Source organism: Lissotriton helveticus, chromosome 10, assembly GCF_964261635.1.
Source record: "Lissotriton helveticus chromosome 10, aLisHel1.1, whole genome shotgun sequence".
Lineage (NCBI taxonomy): Eukaryota > Metazoa > Chordata > Amphibia > Caudata > Salamandridae > Lissotriton > Lissotriton helveticus.
The window spans coordinates 267,478,989-267,504,705 of record NC_136071.1 but is presented as its reverse complement, the minus strand read 5'-3'; the positions used below and the strand labels follow the sequence as shown (position 1 = coordinate 267,504,705).

Sequence of the window (25,717 nt, the reverse complement as noted above, 5' to 3'; positions counted from 1 at the left end):
TATTTTTGTAGCCTCGCGCCGACGTGGACTTGGACGTCATAGAGACACGACATCGCTCGCGACTCCGCTGACGTCACCGACGCCTACCCTACAATAGGCCCACGCCGGCGTGATGACATCAGTTCCGCCCTTTTTTCCGTGCCTTCGAGGCACACGGACGGACCAATGACGGTAGACATATACACAGTATACGCAGTACAAATATCATAAAAATATCAAGGTAACACACACAGTGTGAAGCAAATGCAAAAAAACATTTGAAATAAACAACTCCTTGACAATAAAATAAATACATTACAGAAACTCTGGTATAGAAGAGTGGACAACGGGGAGGCGGTGGGTCAGTGAGGAATCCACAGGCAGATATTGTATCTACCAGAAAAAGCGTTACCGAAGGTAAGTAACTTGTTCTTCTGATAGATACATCTGCCGTTTGGATTCCTCACCTTGTGAATAGAGTCCCACAGCAGTCCCCACTCCCGGAGGAGGGTGTCCACTCTTCTAAACCAGGAAATCCTGGAGAACAGAGCGTGCAAAGTGACCGTCCCTCCTCACTTCGGAATCCAAGCAGTAATGCTTCGCGAAAGTGTGGAGGGACGACCAAGTTGCCGCTCTACAAATATCCTCTACAGGAACACCTCTAGCTAATGCGGAGGTTGAAGACTTAGCTCTCGTAGAATGAGCCCTTATACCCTCTGGTGGTTCCTTACCGGCCAAAGAGTAGCAGATCTTTATACAGAGGACGATCCATCTCGACGAGGTTCTTTTATGGACCGCTCTTCCTTTCTTGCAGCCAGCAAACCCAATGAAGAGCTGGTCATCCAAACGAAAGTCTTTAGATCTGTCCAAGTAAAAGGACACCGCCCTTTTGGGGTCCAGACGGTGCAACCTCTCCTCATCCTTAGAAGGGTGTGGGGGAGGATAAAAGGTAGGGAGGGTAATGGATTGACCAGGGTGGAAAGGAATCACCACCTTAGGCAGAAAAGCAGCCCTGGTCCTAAGAACCATTCGATCAGCATGAATGGTCAAGAAAGGGGGCTTGTAACTAAGAGCTTGAAGCTCACTTACCCTCGTTGCCGAGGTTATTGCAACAAGGAAGACTGTTTAAAGAGTCAGAAGCCTCAGAGGACATTTGTGAAGAGGCTCAAAGGGAGCACCCATCAAAAAGGTCAATACAAGATTTAAGTCCCACTGAGGCACAATAAAAGGAGAAGGAGGGAACTTATTTGTGAGGCCTTTCAAAAACCTTAAAACTACAGGAGATTTAAAAAGAGATGGCTGGTCAGGCAAACAAAGAAATGCCGACAGCGCTGAAAGATAGCCCTTCACTGTGGCAACAGCAAGCCCCTGTTGCGCCAGAGAAAGGGCAAACTGGAGAACATCAGACAAATGGGCTCTCAAAGGGTCAATAGATTTCTCCCCACACCACGTGACAAATTTTGACCATCTATAAGAATAGATGGACTTAGTGGAGTCACGCCTGGCTGACAAGATGACATCCACAACGTCAGGCTGGAGGGAAAAGGAATTCAGGTTGCCCCATTCAATCTCCAGGCATGAAGGTGTAATGTCTGGAGGTGGGGGTGTAGAACCTGCCCCTCCATCTTAGAGAGGAGGTCTGCCCTGAGAGGGAGACGGAGCGGCGGGTGAGAGGAGAGGTGGAGAAGATCTGTATACCACACCCTTCTTGGCCAGTCCGGGGAGACCAATATGACTTGGGCCCGGTCTTGGCGAATCTTCCTCAGAACCCGAGGAATCAAAGGTATGGGAGGAAACGCGTAAAGGAGTTGATTTCCCCAACTCAACTGAAACGCGTCCCCCAAGGCTCCTTGCATCGGATACTGGAGACTGCAGAAAGACAGGCAGTGAGCATTCTCGCGAGTGGCGAACAGGTCCACCCGAGGAGTCCCCCACATCTGAAAGATGTCGTGAACCACCTCCGGGTGAAGCCTCCATTCGTGGTCGGCAGAGAACTGCTGACTGAGACTGTCTGCACGAACGTTCAGAACTTCGGCCAGATGATTCACCATCAGACAAATCTGATGGTCCTGAACCCAGGACCAGAGACGCAGAGCCTCTCTGCAGAGACACTGCGACCCCACACCCCCCTGCTTGTTGATGTACCACATCGCGGTCGTGTTGTCCGTCAGGACCTGGACCGAACGACAGCGAAGGGAGGGGAGGAAGGACTTGAGAGCCAAACGTATCTCCCGCAATTCTAGAAGGTTGATGTGAAGCAACCTTTCCTCTGGAGACCAAAGACCCTTGACCTCCAGATCCCCCAGATGAGCACCCCACCCTAGAATGGATGCATCCGTTATCACTGTGGCCACCGGAGGAGGCAACTGAAAAGGCTTCCCCTGAGACAGGTTGCCTTCCACGCCCCATCAAGACAGATCCGCCGCAGCTTCTCTGGAGATCCTCACTGACTCCCTGAGATCTCCGTTGTGCTGATACCACTGCCTGCGGAGGCACCACTGGAGCACCCTCATATGCCAGCGTGCATGGTTGACCAACAGAATGCATGAAGCCATCAGACCGAGCAGGCGAAGGACCTTCAGGACTGGAACGACCGCTCCATTGTAAAATAAAGGAATCATTTCCTGTATGTCGTGAATCCTTTGAGGAGGAGGGAATGCACGACATACAGTTGTGTCCAGTACAGCACCTATGAACAGGTTGCGCTGGGAGGGCACCAGGTGAGATTTGGGCACATTTATCGAAAAATCCAACCTGTACAACAACTGGGTTGTCTCTCGCAGATGATGAAGCACTCTCTCTGACGACTCTGCTTTGATCAGCCAGTCATCCAAATAAGGGAATACAGGAATCCCTGACCTTCTGAGAAGCGCAGCCACCACCGCCATCACCTTGGTGAAGACTCGAGGCGCAGTAGTAAGACCAAACGGAAGGACCGCAAACTGATAGTGCTGCGATCCCACCGTAAAACGGAGATACTTCCTGTGCGACTTCAGGATGGGGATGTGAAAATACGCATCCTGCAAGTCGAGCGACACCATCCAGTCTTCTTCCAGCAGTGCCTGAAGAACCTGAGCAAGGGTGAGCATCTTGAATTTCTCTTGTTTCAGATAAAAATTCAAGATCCTGAGATCCAGGATTGGACGAAGCCTGCCATCCTTTTTGGGAATCAGGAAATACCGGGAGTAGCATCCCTGACCCCTTTCCTTCTCTGGGACCACCTCTATCGCACCCTTTCTTAACAGAGTTTGAACTTCCTCCTGTAGGAGTAACAGATGTTCCTCTGAGCAATATCCCTGGCAAGGAGGGTAATTGGGAGGGAATTCCCGAAAGGGAAGGGCATACCCATTTTCTACGAGATTGAGAACCCAAAGATCTGATGTTACCGATTCCCAATCTCGTAGAAAGTGGGTAAGCCGACCCCCCACCGACCCACATGATCCTGAATGGCGGATCTAGGGCTGCTTTTCTCTGGCTGGGGGGTTGGAAGAGGTGGAGGAGGAAGAGGCTTGACGCCCTCGAGGACGTGCCCTTTGTTTTCCCCTGTACGACCTATACAAGGTATTTTGCTGCTGCTGCTGTTGTTGCTGTTGCTGACCTTGTCCATAGGTACGAAAAGAAGAGCGTCCAAAACCTCTGAACTTCCTGGTCGTTGAACCTCTCACTTGAAGACCAAGAGATCTAGCAGTTGCCCTGCTATCCTTAAATCTCTCCAAGGCTGTATCTGCCTTTTTGCCAAAGAGTCCTTCACCATCAAAAGGCAGATCTAATAATGCAGACTGTACATCAGCAGAAAAATCCGATGATTTCAGCCAAGCTGAACGTCTTGTGGCAACAGCAGTGCCCATGATCCTTGCAACAGAATCTGCAGTATCAAGGCCGCTCTGGATAACTTGACGAGCTGCCGCTTGAGTGTCAGATAAAACTTCCTCAAAATCCCCTCTGCAGTCCTCTGGAACCTTTGGAATCAATAAACGCATTGAGTCCATAAGTGCGTGCACATATCTTCCCATAAGACAAGTGGCATTCGTTGATTTTAAAGCCATACTTGCTGAGGAGAAAGTTTTCTTGGCCACTTGATCCTGTTTTTTAGCTTCCTTGTCACCAGGCACTTGGGGAAAAGCACCAACTGACTTTTTTGAACACGCAGCTTGAATCACCAGACTTTCAGGAGAAGGGTGAGATGACAAAAAGGCAGGGTCCTCAGGAGCCACTCTATATCTCCTAGCCACACCTTTTGAGACAGCAGGAGTAGAAAGAGGCTTTTTTCCACACCTCCATAATGGGTTCAGTCAATGCCTCATTAAAGGGGAGTAATAGTTCTACAGTTGAGCTCGGAGAATGGAGAACCTCAGTAAGCAGATTTGATTTGAATTCAACAGAAGGCAATGTTAAACCTAAAAGTCCTGCTGCCTTTTTCATTACCACATGATATGGTTGAACATCTTTAGAGGGTGCATCAGGGCCTGATGGTAAAACCCACTCCGGGGAAAATTCAAGACCACTAGCATCAGCTAGCTCCTCAAAATAATTTTCATCCAGTTCACCTTCCTCTAAGTCTGAATGAGACTCATAATACCTCCGTTCTTCCAGGAGACGTTGAGCTTCTCTCCTAGACCTCTGTTTAACACGGATTGCAGCCGGATCCACTGTCGACTCCGACGGCGCCGGCACCGAATCCGAAGGCTTGGAAGGATGGTCCAGAGATTTGCTTGGAGCGGGCGACGCCGGTGCCGGAGTCGTCGACTTCGGTCAAGCCGGCGTCGACAACGGCGTCGACCTCGGTGGAGCCGGGTACTGCCACAACGGAGTCGGGGTCGGCATATACGGCATGAAAGGTGCTGGGGCATAAGAGTGAGGCACACCCAAATTAAATGCCATTGGACCCATGGGACCCGAAGGTGCACCAGAGGGGTACCAAGACCTCGAGAAAACACCATACATGGCGTTGAGAAACGCCGAAGGATCCTGACCTGGTGCTGCAAAAGGTGGATGATCACCCTCAGGTCGATCTCGAGGCAGATTCTAATCTGTTTCAACAACAGGAGTCGATTCCTCTTCTTCATTAGGAACTTCACTGACCTCTTCTTGAGCCGGAGATGGCGCAGGAGTCGGATCGGAAACCGGAGTCGGGGAATGAACTTGCGACTCCGAAGGCGAGGCCTCGTCTTCATGATCTGAAACCTCCTGAGGCGGGATGACTTTTGATTTAATTTTCTTGGGCGATCTCGATCTCGAGTCCGATTTCTCACCCGAATGACGTCGAGATTCATGTCTTCTTTTCTTATGCTTCTTACGTGACCTCGAAGCATGATCCGATGAAGACTTCGAAGCCGAAGCCTCCCGAGATCTTGATCTCGACCTCGACTTCTTCGAGTGGGATTTTGAAGACTTCTTAACCTTATCAGCTTTCAGCTTTGCCACAAGAAGCTTAGTCTCCCTTTCTCGCAGGGCCTTTGGATTCATCTTTTGACACGACGAACACCCATCCACGTCGTGGTCGGAGCTCAAACACCAAATACAATCCTGGTGTGGGTCCGTAACGGACATCATCTTTCCGCATTCCCTGCAGGGTTTAAATCCCGTTTTCTTTGTCGACATAATAAAGAGACAAAGAGCCAAGAGAACAGAGAAACGAAGAAAAACAGTAACAGAGTTAATAAAAGCTACAGAGTATCCCGAAACCGTTAGCGTCGACGACGCGGAAAAAAGGGAACTGATGTCATCACGCCGGCGTGGGCCTATTGTAGGCGTCGGTGACGTCAGCGGAGTCGCGAGCGATGTCGTGTCTCTATGACGTCCAAGTCCACGTCGGCGCGAGGCTACAAAAAGAATTTCCGAATGTTGCTGACGCAAGGGGATATTCACAAGGTGAGGAATTCACACGGCAGATGTATCTATCAGAAATAAAATGCAAAAGCATGGATGCTTCTTCAAATAATGTATTACTTGAGAACACTATATTATAATGCTAAAGCGGGCGTCTAATTGTTTATACATTGTGAATGTTAAATATTCTACTCAGTCGTATTGGGCAATAATTTTCGGCCGTTTTTTACTTTTCGTTAAACGCGTTTTGCCTTCAGTAATTCGTTGTAAGCCTGGGAGAGCTATGTCTTTCGTTTCAGACGACCGTAAAGCTAGCGACACTTTCCTTTTATGGTGCTTGCTTCCCGGCCCCCTGGCTGCGCTTGCTCCCCTGCCCCCTGGCTGTGCTTGCTCCCCTGCCCACTGGCTGTGCTTGCTCCCCTGCTCCCTGGCTGTGCTTGCTCCCCTGCCCCCTCGCTGTGCTTGCTTCCCTGCACCCTTCGATGTGCTTGCTTCCCTCCCCCCTGGCTGTGCTTGCTTCCCTGCCCCCTGGCTGTGCTTGCTTCCCTTCCCCCTGGCTGTGCTTGCTCCCCTGCCCCCTGGCTGTGCTTTCTCCCCTGCCCCCTGGCTGTGCCTGCTCCCCTGCCCCCTGGCTGTGCTTGCTCCCCTGCCCCCTCGCTGTGCTTGCTTCCCTGCCCCCTTGCTGTGCTTCCTCTCCTGGGTGTGTATGTGGCTCTGTGTGTGTATGTGGCTCTGGGTGTGTGTGGGGCTCTGGGTGTGTGTGGGGCTCTGGGTGTGTGTGGGGCTCTGTGTGTGTGTGGGGCTCTGTGTGTGTGTGGGGCTCTGTGTGTGTGTGGGGCTGTGTGTGTGTGTGTCTCTCTGTGGCTCTGTGTGTGTGTGGCTCTGTGTGTGTGTGGCTCTGTGTGTGTGTGTGTGTGTGTGGCTCTGTGTGGATAGCTTTTTTTGTAGGTAGGTCTGTGTGAGGGTAGCTCTGTGTAGTGGGCTCTATGTGAATGACTGTGTGAGTGGTTCTGTGTGGGTGGCTCTGTATGTGTGTGTGGGTGGCTTTGTGTGTGTGGCTCTGTGTGGGTGTAAATGCAATAGGTCATGCATTAGCAAGCGATTAATCTATTGGCATTGTAAATGACAATGCCATTTATTTAACGATTAAGCTATTGGCAATGTAAATGACAATGTCATTTATTTATGATTTAAAAAAAAAAATGTCATGAGCAATGCCAATAGCTCTACCTTTAATGATGCCGAGACCATTGCATTGTAAATGCTTGTTTCTTTCTGCTTGCGACTTCCCTGAACTGTAACGGTCTGTGAACACAAGACATAAAAAAGTACTTGCTCAATAAGTTTGAATAACCGAATGTATCGACCTAACCATTTGAAAACTCCCTTGGCGTGTACTTATTAATAACCCGAAGGTAATGTCACAGAGAAAGAGAGTAGGAACAAACACGGCCTTTCAGTTGCACAAAGCAAGAGAGTATAAACAAACACAGCCTCTCAATTAACCCCACTTCTAAAAATGCTTCTAATGCCAATATAGTTATCCCGTCATCTTACTTGATTAGTGAGAGTAAGTTCCGAATTGCCCATTGTGCTAGTCGGTTCACAAGACAACGTCAACAAAAGCTCCTTGATAGATTATCGGTCCATTCCCCAAGATCTACAGAAAAATAGTTACAGGAGTATGGAAATAATGAAATAATGTTGCTCCACTCTTAAACATACTGACCACAGCACTTCGCAATAGGCTGCTCCGCACGGAGAGACCGAGCCTGCCCAACCTCCCAGATAGACCCGCTTACCAACAATTATTCCATAAAAAGTAAATATGGGGGCATCTTACTTTGGCTAGTAAAAGATAGAGTGCAGGGTCCCCGTTACGATGGACGTTTAAAAAGCCAGCGTCAAGTGCTCTTCGATAAATTATCTGTCGTGCTCCGACATCTATGGTAAGGTAGTACAAAGAGAACAATGTAGAAGTGTATCTCAACACCTCTCACGCAGTCCATCCCAATTAAAAAAACTTAACCATAACCACCCTTGCTTTAACACTCACCTGTGCTGTATGCCAAACTGGTTCCCGATGTATACAGAGAAAGTACAACCGTTCGCTAGGTGAGCATTGTCTATAAAGCAGGACGCATTTAGCGTGCATCAAAAACGGAGCGGCGTGCTTGTGACGTAATAAGCACAGTACCCCAGTGCATTACCATACATGTAGTTTAAGTAGATCCCTATCTAATTACGCAACTGCGTTTATAAGTGTTTGTTGCTCGTTCTTATAGTAGCTTGGAATTCAGTCTGTTGATTAAATCTATCATCAAGTGGCCCACCCTTGCGCACCTGTTCATGACCATTGTAGCATTTCTACCGACCGAAGAGCTTAACCCAATGCGACTAAATTATGATAAGTGGCAAAATTCGGTAAAAAATCGAATACGAACAGTGCGTTTTAAGAAGTCCAAAATTCAAGAACAAACCATTAATATGGTAGATTCGCACAAAGTTTATAAATGAGTCCACTAACGTAAAGAATTGATCAATCTAACAAAGAAGTACCAAGGCTAATAGGTAGCAGTAACATGTCCTATCTGGTAAAGTATAAAGGTAGTGTCAAAAACACAAGCATCAGAGAAACCAATAGTAACCCAATTGTTAAGCAATTCCCTTCCTGAGAACCGTCACTAAAATGTGCAATAATAGTAAAGGAGGAAATGTCCTATAGAAACAATTAAAAAGTCTAAAAATCTTCAACGAGCCAACAATAGTCTATACATGAGTCTAGTTACGTAAAAATTGATCGCTCTAGCGGAGAAATCACCGAAGCTGATGGATATCGGTAGCAAGTTCTATCTAGTAAAGTATATAAATAGTGTAAAGAACACGAGCATCAGAGAATCTGAAAGTAACCCGATCACTAAATAGCCGCCTGCCTGAGAACTGTCACTAATATATGCGATATTAGTTAATAGAAGAGAAAAAAAGCCCCACAGTGAAAGTTAAAAGCAGGTGATAATTGTTTCTCTTTGTTCTATATCAGTGTTTCCCAAACTGTGGTCCGCGGACCCCCAGGGGTCCTTGACACATTCCCAGGAGGTCCACAGGCATCAGTTTTAAAAGCACTTCAAAGTTCCTTGCAGAATTAGTAGTTTTCGAGCAACAATAAAAGTGTCAAGATAACACCAGTGATTAATGTTCCTGCTAGAGAGAGAGAGAGAGAGAGGAGAGTTTTGTCCAGTGGCAGCTTTAACTTATCTAATGTAGCACAGAGGGTTAATATGCCTACTGCAAAGAACATGTACCATGCATTTAATTTCTTTTAAATTTCATGTGCATAGGTCAGTCGGTTACTTACTGCTTTTGTCAGTAACTTATTTTCCTTCCCAGATTGTCGTATCCTGGTGCATAATAAGGTCTTCATTTACTATTCTTTAAAAGCTAATAAAATTCAATATGTAATGATAACCGTGTTGTAGACTGCACCATTGTTTCCCAAACACTTTTGGGGGAGAGCATTCCAAAGCCCCCTCAGTAGTGCCCAGGCTCACTCATTGCACTTGGTATGCACCGTATGGGGACTGGTCTGAAAACATTTTCTAGGGCTGCTTTTGGTTTCCAGGCTGGCCCTGGCAGGAGCAGGAGCCTCGTACTGCAAAATAAAACCAGCCATGTAAAAGTTTGTCACTGGAATGCAGCACCAATTTTCCCATTAAATTATTTAGTTTTTTGAAAATTCTTTCAATAAAAAATTGTAAGAGGGATAGTTACAACAGAAGTGGAGGAGTGTGTCGTTAGCTTCCTTGGCTTAATGACACGGTCCACTGGCGTAACGAAAATTGAGGGGGCCTCACTGCACGGTACGCAGAGGGGCTCCCTCCGGTCTCAATCAGGAGCTCTGCAGCCAGATTGCAGTGCTGAGGGGGCCCCCTGGAGGTTTGGGCCCCCCGCACCGCATGGGCTGCGGGGGCCTGTGTTACGCCCCTGACACGCTCCACCACTTCGGAAACGTACAAGAATATGGTGCAGCCCTGCGTTTCCCCCTGCGCTGGCGCTACACTTAGCAGGGTAGCGCCAATGCAGGCACCCTTGCACCATAGGGCAAGTGTGACTGCGTGCAGGGGAAGATTGTTTATGTACAGGAAGATCCTCCTTCCTGAACGTAAAAAACCCAAGGCGTTTTCCTTTTTCCATGTGTACTTCATAAGGCAGCACACATGGAAAAAGCAAAATCGAGGAGAAATAAAGCATTTCTCCTCGTTTCGTCAAGTTAAGTCCAGGTGTTTCCTGGATTTAATTTTGGCGCAGCCTCCTATTTACCCTGCCCATGTAAATAGGAGGCAGCGTGAAATGGGTGTTGCAGTGGAACGCCCATCGCAACACCCACTGCCCACCTCTTTCACGTTAAGTATTGCATGAAAAGGGGTCTTATTTGCAAAGCAGCGTTAAGCCACAGTAAGTGGCTCAACGTTGCCTTGTACATAAGGCAAAGCCCATATCGCCACGGGAATATCGCAAAAAGTGACGTTCCCATGGGGATAGGGGCTTGTAAATATGCTTAGTTAGTAATTTGTGTATTTCTTTTGTGTACACCTGTGTTTATTTTGTTCGAATTACTGTTTTAATGTTTGAAATGTAAATCCTACAAATTGCTTGGGGGTCCCCGGCTTCCGGTGGTGACTCAATGGGGGTCCACAGGAGTGAAAAGTTTGGGAACCACTGTTCTCTATCATTGTGAACATTACAAATTTTCATTGAGGGAGGGATGTTGATTTTGTCAGGTGCAGGATTGGCAATTGGTCCAGTGCCGTCTTCATGCATGGGCACGTTGGGCAGTTGCACGGTGACCCCATGGGCATAGGGGCCCCATGCAAACCAGAATTCAGCACTAATTTTTTGCTAAACATTTTTATTCCTGCGAGTGGTTGTGTAGGCAGGGCCCAGTGCGCTGCTTTGCCCGGCCCATAATTCTGTTAAGAATGCCCTAAATTGGTCTCCGTAATCACTTGAGTGAAATATGCAACGTTATCTGGAAACAGCCTTTCAATTAAAAGGATGGACGGTTGAAAACACAGTATTGACCCATCATCTACACTCCCTATTGAACGTCCTGACAGCAGCCATAATAGAAATGGGGAACCGAGATGTGTACAGATCCCTCTATTGATGTACAGATCCTTCTATTGATCACATGCTATCATGCGATTCAGGGACCAATTACAAAGGAGGGCCCAAAATGTAATTCCTTACTCTGATACACCTTAAAAAAGAACACAATACATGACCTCGAGTGGCAGGTGGTCACTGTGTGTACAAATTATTTTTTGGGCTAACAGTTTTGCAGGGAGCTGATGCAGTGGAGTGAAAGAAACATCACAACAGTATTCATTTACCTATGTGAGGTCACACAGTAATGGCTGCCACATTGGTAGAAAGTATTTTAGTAAGTACTCAATATTGTGTCTATGGTAGATACTGTGCCAAAAGCAACAATATTGCTTTGGGGAAACAAGCAACAAAGCAGAATGAGGCATGTGGTGCTGCATGTTGCTTTCTGAGAAAGAAAAATAATAAACGCCCCCTCATCTGAGATGGCCTTGTGTCAACGTCATGATGCATAGCTTCCTTCCCAAGCAATGTGATGTTCCCAGTCCCCTGTGTCAATTCTGAAATCTGGGAAGATGGTTCATAATTGGAAATCCGTATGAAGGATTGTGTTATGGTAAGTGGCATTTATACAAGTGCTCCTTTGCCTGATTATCTGCTTGGTGCTGAAGGAATAGTGAATTTAGGATGCAGAAGTTTTTAATTTTTTTCGGAATATTATCTTCGAGTTGTTATTTTTATTGCTTAGTGAAAACATGTTTCAACGTTTATGGACGAGTACTGACACAGCATGTTCCCTATAGGAGGCGTTTCCAAAAGAGGGTATTTTTGATAGATTAGGATGAGAGGGGCTGAGATTCTGTACAGGGTAGAAATTGAATATTTTAAAGATAAGGAATGGAAGTCCAGCTCCATAGAGGCACACGTGTGCTAGGCATAACACTTTGAATCGCGCTCTGGAATTCACAGGACACCAGAGTAGCTGTGTTAGAAAGGGGTTGGTTCTCGCAAAGTGAGGAGCTGTAACTGTAGGTCACGCAACTTGGTTTTAAATGGATTGATGACATAGAAGGGTTTAGTTCTGCCTTTGACGCCCTATTCGCCTAGTGTTTCTAGCGCCGGGACACCCCTGTGTTGGGGGTAGTTGTCGCGCTTAATAAATCTCAGTATTATTATTATTATTAGTTAATGCCTAGATAAACAGCATTGTAGCAATCCAAGCTCATACCGATCCGAAATAGTTGTTCTTTGCCTTCCTGAGCAAGAAAGGAGAGGACATGTTTCATTTTCCTGATCTGTAAGGAACAGGAGGAAATAACTGTTGAGAAATGAGATTCCATTCAAAGTTGTGACGATATTTTAACTCCTAGGCTTTTAACACTGTTGCTTGGAGGTGGGCAGGAACCCCACCATCCGGCCAAGAATTTAAAGGAACAGATAGAGGGATTGCTTCCCTACAATCGTTACCTTTGTTTTGTCCATGTTGATCTTAAAGAAAGATAATTTGCATGAGCATCTGTTAATTGGAAAATTGAGAGCCATCAGCATAAATAAAGACAAGCATTGGCATTGCCAATAGGTCTCGCTTGTGGGACCTTATAAGTATTTCGTTTTGCAGCACAATATCCTTGTTGCATAATCGGATATTGTGCTGCAAAACTAAATACTTATAAGGTCCCACAAGCGAGACCTATTGGCAATGCCAATGCTTGTTTGTTGTTGCAGTTTTATATAGCGCGAACTCGACCCAAGGGCATTGCCGCGCTTTACACGAGCGCAAGTTACCTTACACAAGGTCAGATTCATTTAAACGATTTGTAAATTACACGGATTGTGGTTACGCAGTGCACTTCCTGGTTGGTGACTCCGGGGGAAAAGCCCAGCTGTGCCCTTTGGTGCCAACCACTCTCCGTTCCAAGCTGGTGTGAGCAGAGCATGTGGCGGGGCTTCGATGCGCTCGGCGTGAGTTAACCCCCTGCTCCCCGGGTTGAGGGGGGGGCACTGTTTGCTCTGTGGTCACCCTCCCTCGCGCTCTGTACTTAAAGCTGCTTGTTTCTAGAATAATACCGGTAAGGTTTCGGATGAACTCCTTGTAAATCGGAGTCTCGATTTTGTTTTTATTACTTGTTTGTACCTACTAAAGCAGACAGAAAATAAACAGCCTGTTACTCAGTCTGCATTTATTTTTTGATGTTCATTTACAGATTAAATACACGTTTCAGTCGATTACTGACATCTTCGTGTTAAAAACAGCGAACCATAAACCTGGATAAGTACAACAAATTGAAAAAAATATTTATGGAACAATACAGACAAAAATGTTTAAAAATAAATGTCATAAAATAAGGAGCCCTGGTAATAATAAAGCTGTGGTCCGTGCTGGTCCTGGGCTCCCGGTGTGCCGTGGGCCTGAGGCAGGGGTTGCTGGCATTCCATCATCACTTATCTTCGTTGAGGGTTTTTCTAGGACTTAGGGTAGTTGTTTATAGGAATTTGGTAAAGGAAGTTTTCCCCCCTGTTTTTTTCCCTGTAACCTCGGGATCCGGTACATGAGATATGCTTGTCCTTCCTCTTATCTTTGATCGAAAGCTCAGCATTGCGTGACGTCAGGCTCACCTAGAGCCCCGGTTGTCCTAGACGACTTCAAAGTGTTATAAGTAAATCAAAAGTTAGCATTAAACAACTGTTGTAACCAACGATGTCAAAGGTGATGTGCTTCCATAGGCTTTGGTAAAGCAGCAGCACCACCCAGGGAGGCTGAAACTGGGTTTAATTGAACGAGGAATCTCCAGCTGGCAAAATTGTATTTTGTCTGGAGTGCTGAAAATGCTTGTGAAAATCCTCTGCCATGTGTTACCAGCTACAGTGCAGCATCGCTAAGGCAACAGAATGTGTGATCGTTGGCAGCCGTTACCCCCGCAGCGAGCTAAATCTCTCTCTTCCCCTTGCTCCCGAAGCCATTACACAATAGGGGAGGCAGGATTATCGGACAGGGACCCTGGTTATCTCTGCAGCCGCTGAATGTGTCGTCCCGAGTGGTGTGCAGTATGCACGATTTTTTTTTATAAAGCGGTTGCCGTGCTAAAATATAAAGCACAGCACTCATGCATATTAAAGTCATGAGCATGGCGCAATAACGAAACCTAAAAGAAGCTGTCGCCATTACGCGTGCTTGTGTTAAAAACTAAATGAATAAATAAATACACAAGGTGGGCATACTGTGTGGGGAGGCGGGAGGGGGCTGAAAGAATGGGGCGAGCCCTAAAAAAAAGCTGCTGGGAGAGGAAAAGGGAGTGGGAGGAGGGAACAGGCAGATGGCCAGAATGCGAGTCACGGCCTTTGAAGCACGGCCTTGCGGTCGTGAACAGGCCATTACGCGTGCTTGTGTTAAAAACTAAATGAATAAATAAATACACAAGGTGGGCATACTGTGTGGGGAGGCGGGAGGGGGCTGAAAGAATGGGGCGAGCCCTAAAAAAAAGCTGCTGGGAGAGGAAAAGGGAGTGGGAGGAGGGAACAGGCAGATGGCCAGAATGCGAGTCACGGCCTTTGAAGCACGGCCTTGCGGTCGTGAACAGGGATGTAATTAGAAGGGAGGAGGGGGGAGGAGAAGTGGAGAACTGAGGCCGAGCAACAGATGCTTTAAAGTGGACGCGCTCGAGGCAGGCAGATGGAAAGCGCGTGCAGTAGGGGGCGGAGCAGATCCCTAGAGTTGCATCAGGAAAGCTAAATCAGCAGGCGGATGCGCGTTCACGATCACATGCACTTGAGGAAAACGCCGGCTGGTTTAGCTTTCCTGATGCAACTCTATAATTCGATCCTATCCATTCCTGCGGAATGGGACAGGCTCGACCTAAACAAGCATTGGAAATGCAATAGGTCTCGCAGCATTAGAGTTAGTGCATTTAGAATTGTTTATGGGTTTTTTGTTGTAAATCTTTTGCATTTTTATTTTTTGTAGCCAATGCTAAAGAATTACAAATCAAAAAAGCAATAAACATTTGTAAAAGCTTTAACTAAAAATCCTGTGAGACCTATTGCACTGTGTGAGGGTGAGGTGTTGAGGGTGAGTGAGGGTGGGGGTGAGTGAGGAGTTGAGGGTGAGTGAGGTGTTGAGGGTGAGTGAGAGTGAGAGTGAGTGAGGGTGAGGGTGAGGGAGGGTTATTGTGAGTTAGGGTGAGGGGTTGAGGGTGGGTGAGGGTGAGGGTGAGGTGTTGAGGGTGAGTGAGGATGAGTGAGGGTGAGTGAGAGTGACTGAGTGTGAGTGAGTGTGAGTGAGGGTGAGTGAGTTATGAGACGCCTCACGCCTGTATCATAGTGAGGTGCAAAAGGAGACGCACGGTGCGAGAACCTTACAAATATGAAAAGCTTGCAGCATGCCAGATGCTAGGATGCGCGGGCGTGTGTGAGATACAGGTACACGCGCGAGAAGCCCTGATGTGGAGCGGGAAATGCACAATGATGAGCATAGTTCGATATACAGAACGAGGTGGCTGTGTGTGGGTGGTACTCAGAAGTGTGGTGTTTGCGATGAACACAGCACGAGAGCCCGAGGGAGATACTTGAAAACTGTGAGAAACATTTCCAAGCGAGTACACCGCACGAGGTCACAAAAGAGCAGTGCATGAGATGCTCACAACACAAGCACAACAAACTCAAGTATGTGGGAGACAAACACATGAAGCATTTTGTATGTAATGCGTGGGGCTCCTCACACACGGGAAGGTGGAGAAGGAATAGAAACACAGAAGTGTGAGGTGGGAAAAGATCGTTTAACATGGGAAACTGGTGTGAGGTGCCAACAAACGAGCCCTGTGTGTGATTTTACCACACAGGGTAACCCTGGTGTGAGAATACGAGCGTGTACAGTGCGTGTGAACCGCTCAGAGCGCGAGAGGCTCACACACACGGGTGTGAGATAGACGCCGAGTATGGGCGAGTCTGACGCTCTCGAGACGCCTGGTGTGTGCCTGTGATGCCCCTGTAAAGCGCTCTGACACCTTGGATAATATTCGCGCTATATAAAATCGCATTAAATAAAATAAATGAAAAAAATAACATGGAAGATGCTCACAGACGCAGGAATAGTGTGAGATACTCGGAAACATAAGCGTGTTGTGTGTGACTCTCAAAAACAAAGTGTGTGAGGTGAACACCGGTACCATGCCTGTACGAGATTCAGGGTGCGTGAGATATACTCAAACATGTGGCGCCCGGTGCGTGAAATGTGTAGAGCTGCGACAAGCATTGTGTAGAGCTGCGACAAGCATAGTGCGTGCGACGCTCACAGGCAGGAGAACCGAGCTGCCCAGCCCACCCCCTCCCCCAGGTAGAGACTGAGGCCGGAGTCGTACACAGAAGCCGAATGCACGTGCGACACAACTGCAAAGACCACGAACAGTACTAGGGTCTTATGGAGAAATAACCCCCTGGGGACTGTAACTGGTAGTCAGACCGTGGGAGTTGCACCGATTTTATGGTATACGCCAAAATAATGCAGTTTAATAGGGCATTCTCGAAATCATGTACTCCTCCTGCCTAGACATGTAGCCATATGCGATAGTTCTTGTATTGAAGGTGCAAAATGCGTTGTACGAGGCAAATAGAAAAGAATAAAAACAATAAGGTTCGGAGGTGGTAATACACGTTTAATCTCATTTCCATACAACACAAGGGCTTCTGTATAAATATGCTCAGATTCAAAAAAACATTTGTGTACGCGAAATGAGTGTCATTTCTCCCACCGAAGCCTAACAAATACTGCAGGAATAAAATATATCAAGCGTGTACAAACAGAGGAATCCGGGGTGAGGCGTTCAGGCTGGCTACTTGCATATCTCGTTCGAAGCAACAAAAGACTTGCGCTTCGTGTTGCCGCCACCCGTGGTGACTGGAAAGCCATTTTAAGTGAGCGAGAAGGAAGGCGAAAGATAATGGCCGATGCACAGGCTTCAAAGCGTGAGGCGGCTTTCTCTGCAGTGCTGACTCAGGGGAGGGGGCGGAGCGGGGCAGAGCGGCATGTGGGTGTGAAGAAGCCGGGCCTTTGAAGTGAAGCTAAGCTTCACTTCAAAGGTGTCGGAGGAATGCGGGCGGCTGTGCACGCGCTTTTAAGCTCAATGCACATGCGCATTGAGCTTAAAAGTCACGGGCACTGCAAGGAATCGCCACGATTCCTTGCAAGTTAGATAAAGAGTCGATGAGCCCCTATAGTCTCGCTTGCTCGATGCGCATGCGCATCGACAGGCGAGACCTAAAAAGGTTCCTAAGGCCCTGATTATGCTGCCAAAGTCTATACACAGATGTTAAACGGGTAAGGTGAAAGTAATGGTCCAAAGGTACTGGAGATAAGATGTGGACTGACTTTATTACTAGGTCTATAGATGACCGTATTTTTGTCTGTACAAATGATTTCCTAGGAATTATTGGCTGCATAAAGGAGGTTGTAAGAACAATTTAAAAATGCTCAGACCATGGTAAAGTCTACACCTGAGAAATTTTAAACATATCTGGGAGCGTCCATATTTCATCTAAATTTATTTAGTGTGGATAAGGACACATCTGTGTTCGTTCACCGCTTGACTCTGTTTTGGTCTCTGCAATTGTTGGCATGTATTATTTTATGCACGAATGAAAAAAAAATTACTTATTAGTAGCTTATGTCATTTTGCTCGAACTCTGAAACACAAAACATGTCCGTAGAATTGTTCTGAATTGCAATGGCCTCAGTAAATGTGAAGAAAAGGAGAAAAGAAAATACCTGTAGATCTCGGTTTTGCTCGTCTCGGAAACTGCTGTGCTTCCCCCTTCCTCGCTGTCGGAGATATCATAAACGTTCAGGTTAGAGCTAGCTCGTTCATTCAGTGAAAATGCTTTCTTTTGTGGCACAGAGGTTGCTGAGTTCTGCACTCCCAACAATGCTGTTTTTCCAAATTGTTCAAGGAAGTATCTTGTAATGATTTCAATCGCAGTTTTTAAAGGACTCTCCCTGGTCTGCAAATACAAAACAAAAATACAAATTCTTGTGTATCTCCTTCGTGCTCACAATCTAGGGCTAGTCTACCGAATTCATTTTTGGGGCGATCAGGGGTCACATATTATTTGACATCTTATTTAAGGTCAACAAGAAAACTGTCTTAATTGAACAATAAATGAACTGCGATCTTGGTGAACCATCTCAACTCATTTACCCGGGACATCAGGTGAGCAAAGGGCAGCCTAACAGATAAAAAGATGCCCAGATGCACTAAATTCTGAAGAATAAACTTCTACAATGAGCATCGGCGAAGGCAATAGGTCTTGCCTATGCAGGAGCTATTGGCTTTGTCAATCTGTTATAGCCATGCTGTTCAACACGGCTAAAGGGTAGTGACATAGAGAAGAACGGCATGGTGTGAAGTGGATTGTCGTAGAGTGGAGTGGCATAGTATGTTGTAGAGTGGAGTGCATAGAGTTTTGTGGAGTGGGGTAGAGTGGAGTTTTGTGAAATGGCGTAGAGTGGAGAGATGTGTCGTGGGGTGGTGGATGAGACATGTCATGGAGTGTCATAGAGTGGAGTGTTGTAGAGTTGAGTGTCGTAGAGTGGTGTGGAGTGGAGTGTCTTGGAGTAGAGTGGAGTGTCGTGGAGTAAAGTGTCATAGAACGGAGTGGCATAGAGTGTTGTAGAATGGAGTGGCATAGAGTGGTGTGGAGCGAACTAGTGAAGTAAAGTGAATTAGTGTGCCGTAGAGTGGAGTAAATTGGGGTGAAGTGGAGTAGAGTGAGTTGCACAAAGTGGAGAAAAGTGTTGTAGAGTGGAGAGTGTAGTGTGGATGGGCATATAGTGCAGCAGAGTGTCGTAGAGTGTTGGGACAGAGTGGAGTGGAATGTTGTAGCAGAGTGGTGTAGAGCCAGGTGGAGTGGTGTTGTTTTGTGGCATGTCAGAGTGGAGTGGCATAGAGTGTCATAATGGAGAGTCGTAGAGTGTCATGGAGTGGAATAGAGTGGAAAAAAACAAATTTCGTACATTGTTGTAGTGTGCAAGTCCCCCGCCTTCACCCGCTAACTATGAAGCAACGCTTCCCCAAATAAGAGGTGCTTTGCTCTTCTTTCTTTTTTATAACCTAAGCCTTACTATTATTCAGCAAAGCCCCATACTAGAGAACTAGTTGGACAGTATCGAAGGCCAAAATTATAGTGATGACACATTTATGTTTCTAGTTGAAAAAGAAGTATGGGACATAAGGAGTCATGAAGCACATGACCAGTTTATTTAGCTACCAGCAGGGCCAGCCGCAAGGGCCGCTAGAATAGATGTACCAACATTACCACTGTAAGCTCACTCAAGCTCAGCCTCACAACAAGACTGCTAGACATAGCCCTCTACAGAATTGACAGGACACTAGCAGGGTATTTGTACTACATGAAAAAAACTGTATAAGATTTTTTTTAAAACGCCCATAACTCCCATGCACTTACACAAGAGTACTGATAATATCAGGCTCTGACTCCATACCACATTTCCCCTATCACCTGGGATTTTTAATCATCCACATACTCCCCTCCCACCTTTTTTTAATTTAGTTTGCAAGGACCATCTTACATAGTTTGACAGTCATTGCCCTGGGCCACCTGACACCAAGAAAAGCATGCAGCCCTACACAAAACATACTGAGTCCAGCTAGCCGCACCTTGATTTACCAGGGTGTAGCTACATGAAAAAAAGTGGCACATATCGGGGGCAATATACACAAAATGAGAAACTATATGTACCCCTTTTTTGGTCCTTTCTCCTAACTGCAGGCCACAGCCCCGCTTGGTGCAACCATCTGTTATAAATCATAACAAAGAGCTGTGAGTTTATAAAAAAAAGTACAAAAAACACAACTACAATTGAGAAAGGAGCTCATCGAAATCAGTCCTGATGAAGGCCACAGACCCTTAGAGGCTTTTACGGACAAAACATGTTGACCACCATTGATGATGCTGAGGATTGGTAATGCATCTGAACAGCATCACACCTTGTTTTTAATCTTACCCTTGTTCCTTTTTTCCACATTAAAAAATCTCTCTCCAGGTATAGGAGGTAATTTTATGGTTACACAGATCCCAACATGATCATTTATTGGCACTCTCCCTCTAGTTGAAGACGTTATACTTTCGGTAAGCGAGTACCCAGGTGTGGAACCCAATGAGGATACCTGACTCTGGCATAGTTAATTTACAAACATTACAATTTTGCTGTGAGCTACAAAAAAAGCCTTGCCTATCACATCCCTAGATTGTCGGATAAAGCCTCTGACTTTGAAGTCAGCGAAAAAAGTAAACACCAAGCTCCTTCTTTACAGAGCCTGGCATTTGAACTTTGTCTTTAAATACACAGTAATTGAGACAAGAGAAGAAGAACATTTAAAGGCCTGTTTACAGAATGAAAGAACTCATGGAAGAATACAGTAAACATGCTATGCTCCACGAAAGGGACAAACGAATGCTGGACAGCCTAAAACAAATAAGGCCACCAAATAGAAAGCAAGCAAATGTGAGCTGTGCTGTCTGGTATGCTTCAGCCTAATAGGGAGCATTTGCTGGTATGTACCGAACTCCTGTACAGTTGTATTGTAGGATGTCAGTTATCCTTGAAAAGACATGCCCGAACCTATGCAAATGTCTATATCCAGATCATTCTCGTAAGAAAATACAAGTGGCACTTAAAAACATTTGACTTCAATCTAGGCTTTATAATCCCTTCTCCTGTCCGCCAATACTTAGTGTTTTTGTCATTGATAATTAGCACTTGCATAGCGCACAGTCTACTATTAGTATGGAACCACAACACTTTATGTTAGTCTGTGTATGGCTTTCAAAATGGTTCAAAAACAGAGTGCTTTTTGATTTGGTTCTGTGGAAGTGAATGATCAGTATGCTCAGCATGTTAGTTCTAAATATTTGTGATATTTTGTGGATGCAAGATGAGAGATCAGTACTAAAAGGTTAACGCATATCATCCAGTGGTAATGTACTCACTGACAGACGGTTATTTTCATATTTGGGTTGTGTTGAATGTATGTTCAGGTTTATGTCTTAATGTGTGCTGTGATAAGGTGGAGATTTGTATGTCTTTAGTGGCATTGCTATTTTGAACACACAAATATAAGGTATGTCTGTGCTTAGTCTTTCTCCACTAAAGTCGTGAAACAGCACACTGATTGGCTGCTTTATGCAGATGATTTGGTATTACTGACCTGTACCGCAATTGGTCTGCAGAGGACATTATATGCCCTAGTAACCTATAGCAAGCAGAACTAGCTACACATCAATCTGGAAACGACCAAGATTTTAGCTGCGACTTAGACACACAGGAGGTGGAGCAAGTCGACCAATATCAATATTTGGGTTTGACTTTTAGGAGGTTTGGGTTGATTTTTAGGAGGTACCGCATTGGGACAGTACTAAGCAGAAGGCTTTATTGCATGCCAGTTGTCTGTCAAGCATGCTGGGGCGGTCGCGTAGCGGAAAGCAGATCACTGTTGTTGCCACACGGTTTGCTACTTATATGTTTTAACCAGTGGCTACCTTTACGGGGATTTTAGAATTTACATTGTGTTGTTTGGGGCAATTGAATCTTTTTAATAGAAAAACGAAAATAGTTTTTTACCTCACTCTCATTTTAATTTACTGGGAAACTTCATCCTTCTGGGCATTTCTTTCGAGTCAGTAGAGGGTCTCTCACTCCTTCCCATGTCCACCACGGCTTTCCGATTGAGTGGAGGTAAGTGAGTTGTCACTTGAGCTCCTCCCCCGCATTTCCTGTCACAGACTACGGGCGGCATTATAGTCTTTTACTGGTCCCAGCTATTTAGGCAGCATGCTGGGCCGGACGTGCAGCGGACACGCGCAGCGGACACGCGCAGCGGACGTGCCATAGGCAAGCCCGTCTGCACCTGTCCGCGCCAGGTCTGCGCCATGCGCCAGAGACCCTAGTGAATCATCCCCAAACCCTGGTAAGCCCCTGGTCTACTCCAGGAAACAGCTCCTGGAGCTTCAATCACAGGATATGGAGCACTGTTGTCCTATGAACCTTGAGGCCCCAGGGAGTGGTCAAAGGTTTAAATGTGCCAACTGTGAGGCATCTTTCTTGGTGGGTGCAGCCCTCCATCCCTTTGAGGATAGCTGTCGGCCCAGTCCTGTGCCTCTGAGACACTCTATCATGGGATATCTCCTTAATGCCAGATCTCTTATCAAACATGCTACAGAATTTAATGACTTTGTGTCCCTTCGTAAACCCGACTGGGTCTTCATCACTGAAACCTGGGCGAGACTCACTCTTTGTGGGTATCTTTTTGCTAGATTCGATAGGGAAGGGAAGTTGGGTGGGGGATTAGGAGTAATGTATAAAGACACCTACTCCTGTGTTACCGAGGCCCTCACTTCTCCCTCAGATCCCTATCAGGCCCTTTATTTCTCTTTGAAGGTGCTACACACTGAAAGCTTCATTGGAGTGGTTACCTACAGGCCTCCTGGACCAAGAGCTCAGTTCCCCCAGTACTTCAGTATACGAATGGAGCCCTTTCTAGCTAGCTCCAAGGTTACGTTTCTGGGTGACTTCAATTTCCACTTGGAGAAAATCCTCTGCCCTGAAACACAGGCCGTCCTGAAGTTATGGAATCCTGTGGTTTCCCTCAGCTAGTAAAGAGGCCCACGCATATGGCAGGACATATTTTGGATGGGATTTTTTCAAAAGATCCTAGGATAGAGGTCATGGATCCTATTCCACTCTCCTGGTTGACCATTTTGCCATCCCTTTTATCCTGGAAAAGTTTGTTTGTAACAATGACCCTAATCTTAAGAACAGGGTGGAATTGAAGAGAAACCTCAGTCGGATTAATGAGGAGGATCTCTTCATACTCTCAGCAATTTTTGCTGCCCCCCTCACACGGATGTCAATGCTGTGTAAGACGAATTTTCCAACTGGCTGACGGCAGCCCAGGATTCTCTTGCTCCTCTCAAGAAACACTATGTGGCAAGAAAGCGCCCCACAGCCCCATGGTTCTCTGAGAGATTGAGAAAGCTCCGACCGGCCTGCCATCATCAGGAAAGAAAGTGGCACGGGGACCCCACTATAGTTGAAAGGGATCTGCAAAAAACTTAGGTTAAGGGAATACAAGCAAGCTATTAATAAACAAAAGGCCTCCTATTATTCTATGATGACGGAATCCATTAGATCCCCTAGGGAACTCTTCATCGCAATCAATTCCCTTTTATCCCCCACGACCAATCTCAACACCGAGGTCTCTCAGGACCTTTGTGATAAAATGGCAGGTTTTTTCTATGCCAAAATTAAGAACATCTACTCCTCCATGGAGAACTTAAACTCTGCCGGAGCTAATCCTGATCCTCTTTTGGATTCTCTGGTTGTACCCCTAAAGGATTGCCGCTTGCGCTCCTTTCCTTTATTCTCCAAGAGGACACTGACTTGTTGTTAGGTGGGATTAGATCTGGCTTTCCCCTTGAGCCCTGTCCTCTCAAGATCCTGAAGTTAGGAAGGGAGGCCATTGTACCACCTCTGACCGCCATCCTTAATACCGTCATCTCCTCTGGCCAATTTCCCACCGCATGGAAAATGGCGGTGGTAAAACCTCTCTTAAAGAAGCCCTCTCTGTACTTGACAGAATTAAAAAACTATCGACCTATTTCCCCGTTACCTATTCCAGCTAAAATCCTTGATAAACATTTTAACCGCCATCTCAGTTCTTACTTGGAGGAATACCAACTGCTCGATGGCTCGCAGCATGGGTTCAGGAGTGAACACAGAATCGAGACGGCCTTAACCGTTGTCTTTAACAACATTCAACAACAGGTTGATGCTCATCATACCAACTTAGTGATCCTCCTGGACCTCACGGCAGCCTTCGATACGATTTCTCCTCGTAGACTGGTTGGTAGGCTCCGCGAAATAGGGATAGAGGACTCCGCACTTAACCTGCTTTCATCATTCCTTCTGAACCAATCACAAAAAGTTAAGATGGGCCAGTTTTTTTCTGCCCCTAAACAACTGTTTCGTGGAGTCCCCCAGGGATCCTCATTGAGTCCCACCCTTTTTAATATCTATGTAGCCCCGCTCCCCACCGCGGTAAGGTCATTTGGCCTACAAGTACTGCCGCTGGAGTTTGTGAGGAGCCCTGTTACTAGTTTCTTTCCAGGGAGGAGACTGTGAAGCAACTTCTCGCCGCACCCGCTCCGCGGGTGCCGCTTCGCGGATTGGAACACCGGAGGGAGCCTTTCTTCACCTGGGCAGACGTGTGTGTTTGTTGAAGGGCAAGAGGGCTAAAGAAAGACCGCGCCGAACGCTAGCAGGGACTCCAAGTACCAGGAATCCCTGCCTGACCTGACACAGCTGGTCCCGCATTCGGCTGACAGCCCCGCCCACGGACACGGCACAGTTAAAACACCCTGGTATTACCGCCTTCATCGGGATTGCCACTGCCACTGGAGTTTGTGAGGAGCCCTGTTACTAGTTGCTTTCCTGGGAGGAGACTGTGAAGCAACTTCTCGCCGCGCCCGCTCCGTGGGTGCCGCTTCGCGGCTTGGAACACCGGAGGGAGCTTTTCTTCACCTGGGCAGCCGTGTGTGTTTGTTGAAGGGCAAGAGGGCTAGAGAAAGACCGCGCCGAATGCTAGCAGGGACTCCAAGTACCAGGAGTCCCTGCCCGACCTTAAACAGCTGGTCCCGCGTTCGGCTGACAGCCCCGCCCACTGACACAGTCACTCCACCTGCTATTTAACTGTTAGAGACGCCCGCTGTGCTGGAGCGCGCGGGAGCATTCCGAGAGAAGCCAGGGACAAGGGCGGGGTCGTCTGTGGCCGTCCGGGGCTGGACGAGGTTGGGTCACCCCCTAACGTGTCCCCTATACATTCCCATTGATTACCGTATTTTGATACAGCTCGCAGTTTAGCTGTTCTGCGGTATTTGCCTCCAAAGCTCAGTGTGCCTGCTCATGCCAATGACAACTCGCTCCGGAAAGGGAAAGGGGGCTGGGGGAGGTTCTGTCATTGGCACGATGGATCAGTTTATTACTAGAGCCTTTTCGGTTATTGAAAAAGAGATTGCTATTACAGAGCGCCGCCTCTCACATGAGTTCCTTAATTATAAGCGCTCCTCCCTAGGTCCATTGGGTTTGGCTGTATCCCCAGTACAGATAGTTTAGCCGCCTGACGAAGTTTTATCTGGTCCAGATTTGACAAGAATAGGAGCTATCAGGGCCAGCTTGGATAGGCTCAACGCCCTCAATTGTAGTATATATCCGACTACACAGCCTACATTGGGGCCCGCTCTGTCTCCATCTGTAGGGGCCCAAGTTTCTATTAGCAACTCTTTAACTCCGAAGGCACTCTCTGTGCAACTGGAGGCAGCGATCAATAGAGGAACTAGACCAGCACCCACTAAAAGGAAAAGAGCTATGGATCATCGAAGGGCTGGTTACCCAAAACCCTCAAAGAAGTTTAAGGGTAAATGCTACAGGGCTGGGGTGACTAGAATTCACCGTACTAATGTTCCTACGCAAGGGACCCTTTTGACCGGTGCTCAGGTGCTATGCACCCGAGCGAGCCAGAGAGCGAAAAGCAATTGCCCATCTCCATATTGGCCACCCCTGTCCAGATGCCTCCCTTAGCTCAAATTGAGAAAATGATGAAATCCCTTATACTCCCGGTTCTTGAGAGGGTGAAGGTCTTGACTGAGAGGCTTGATCGATTTGAGCAAGCCACTCTTGATAATTTTTCTCACTCAAGTCCTTAATTAAACTACATACCAAAATCAGGGAGGGGGCTTCAGA

At 46.8% G+C, this 25,717-nt stretch overlaps 1 protein-coding gene across 4 annotated transcripts in view; it reads right to left on the bottom strand.

The window, feature by feature from the left end:
- MINDY4 (MINDY lysine 48 deubiquitinase 4) overlaps positions 1–25,717 on the bottom strand; it is a 638,720-nt gene that overhangs the window by 512,884 nt on the left and 100,119 nt on the right. For all 4 annotated transcript variants that reach the window (XM_078665290.1, XM_078665287.1, XM_078665289.1 and 1 more), the window contains exon 3: positions 17,669–17,901. In XM_078665290.1, coding sequence (XP_078521416.1) covers positions 17,669–17,901 — 233 coding nt within the window. The remainder of the gene's footprint in view (positions 1–17,668; positions 17,902–25,717) is intronic.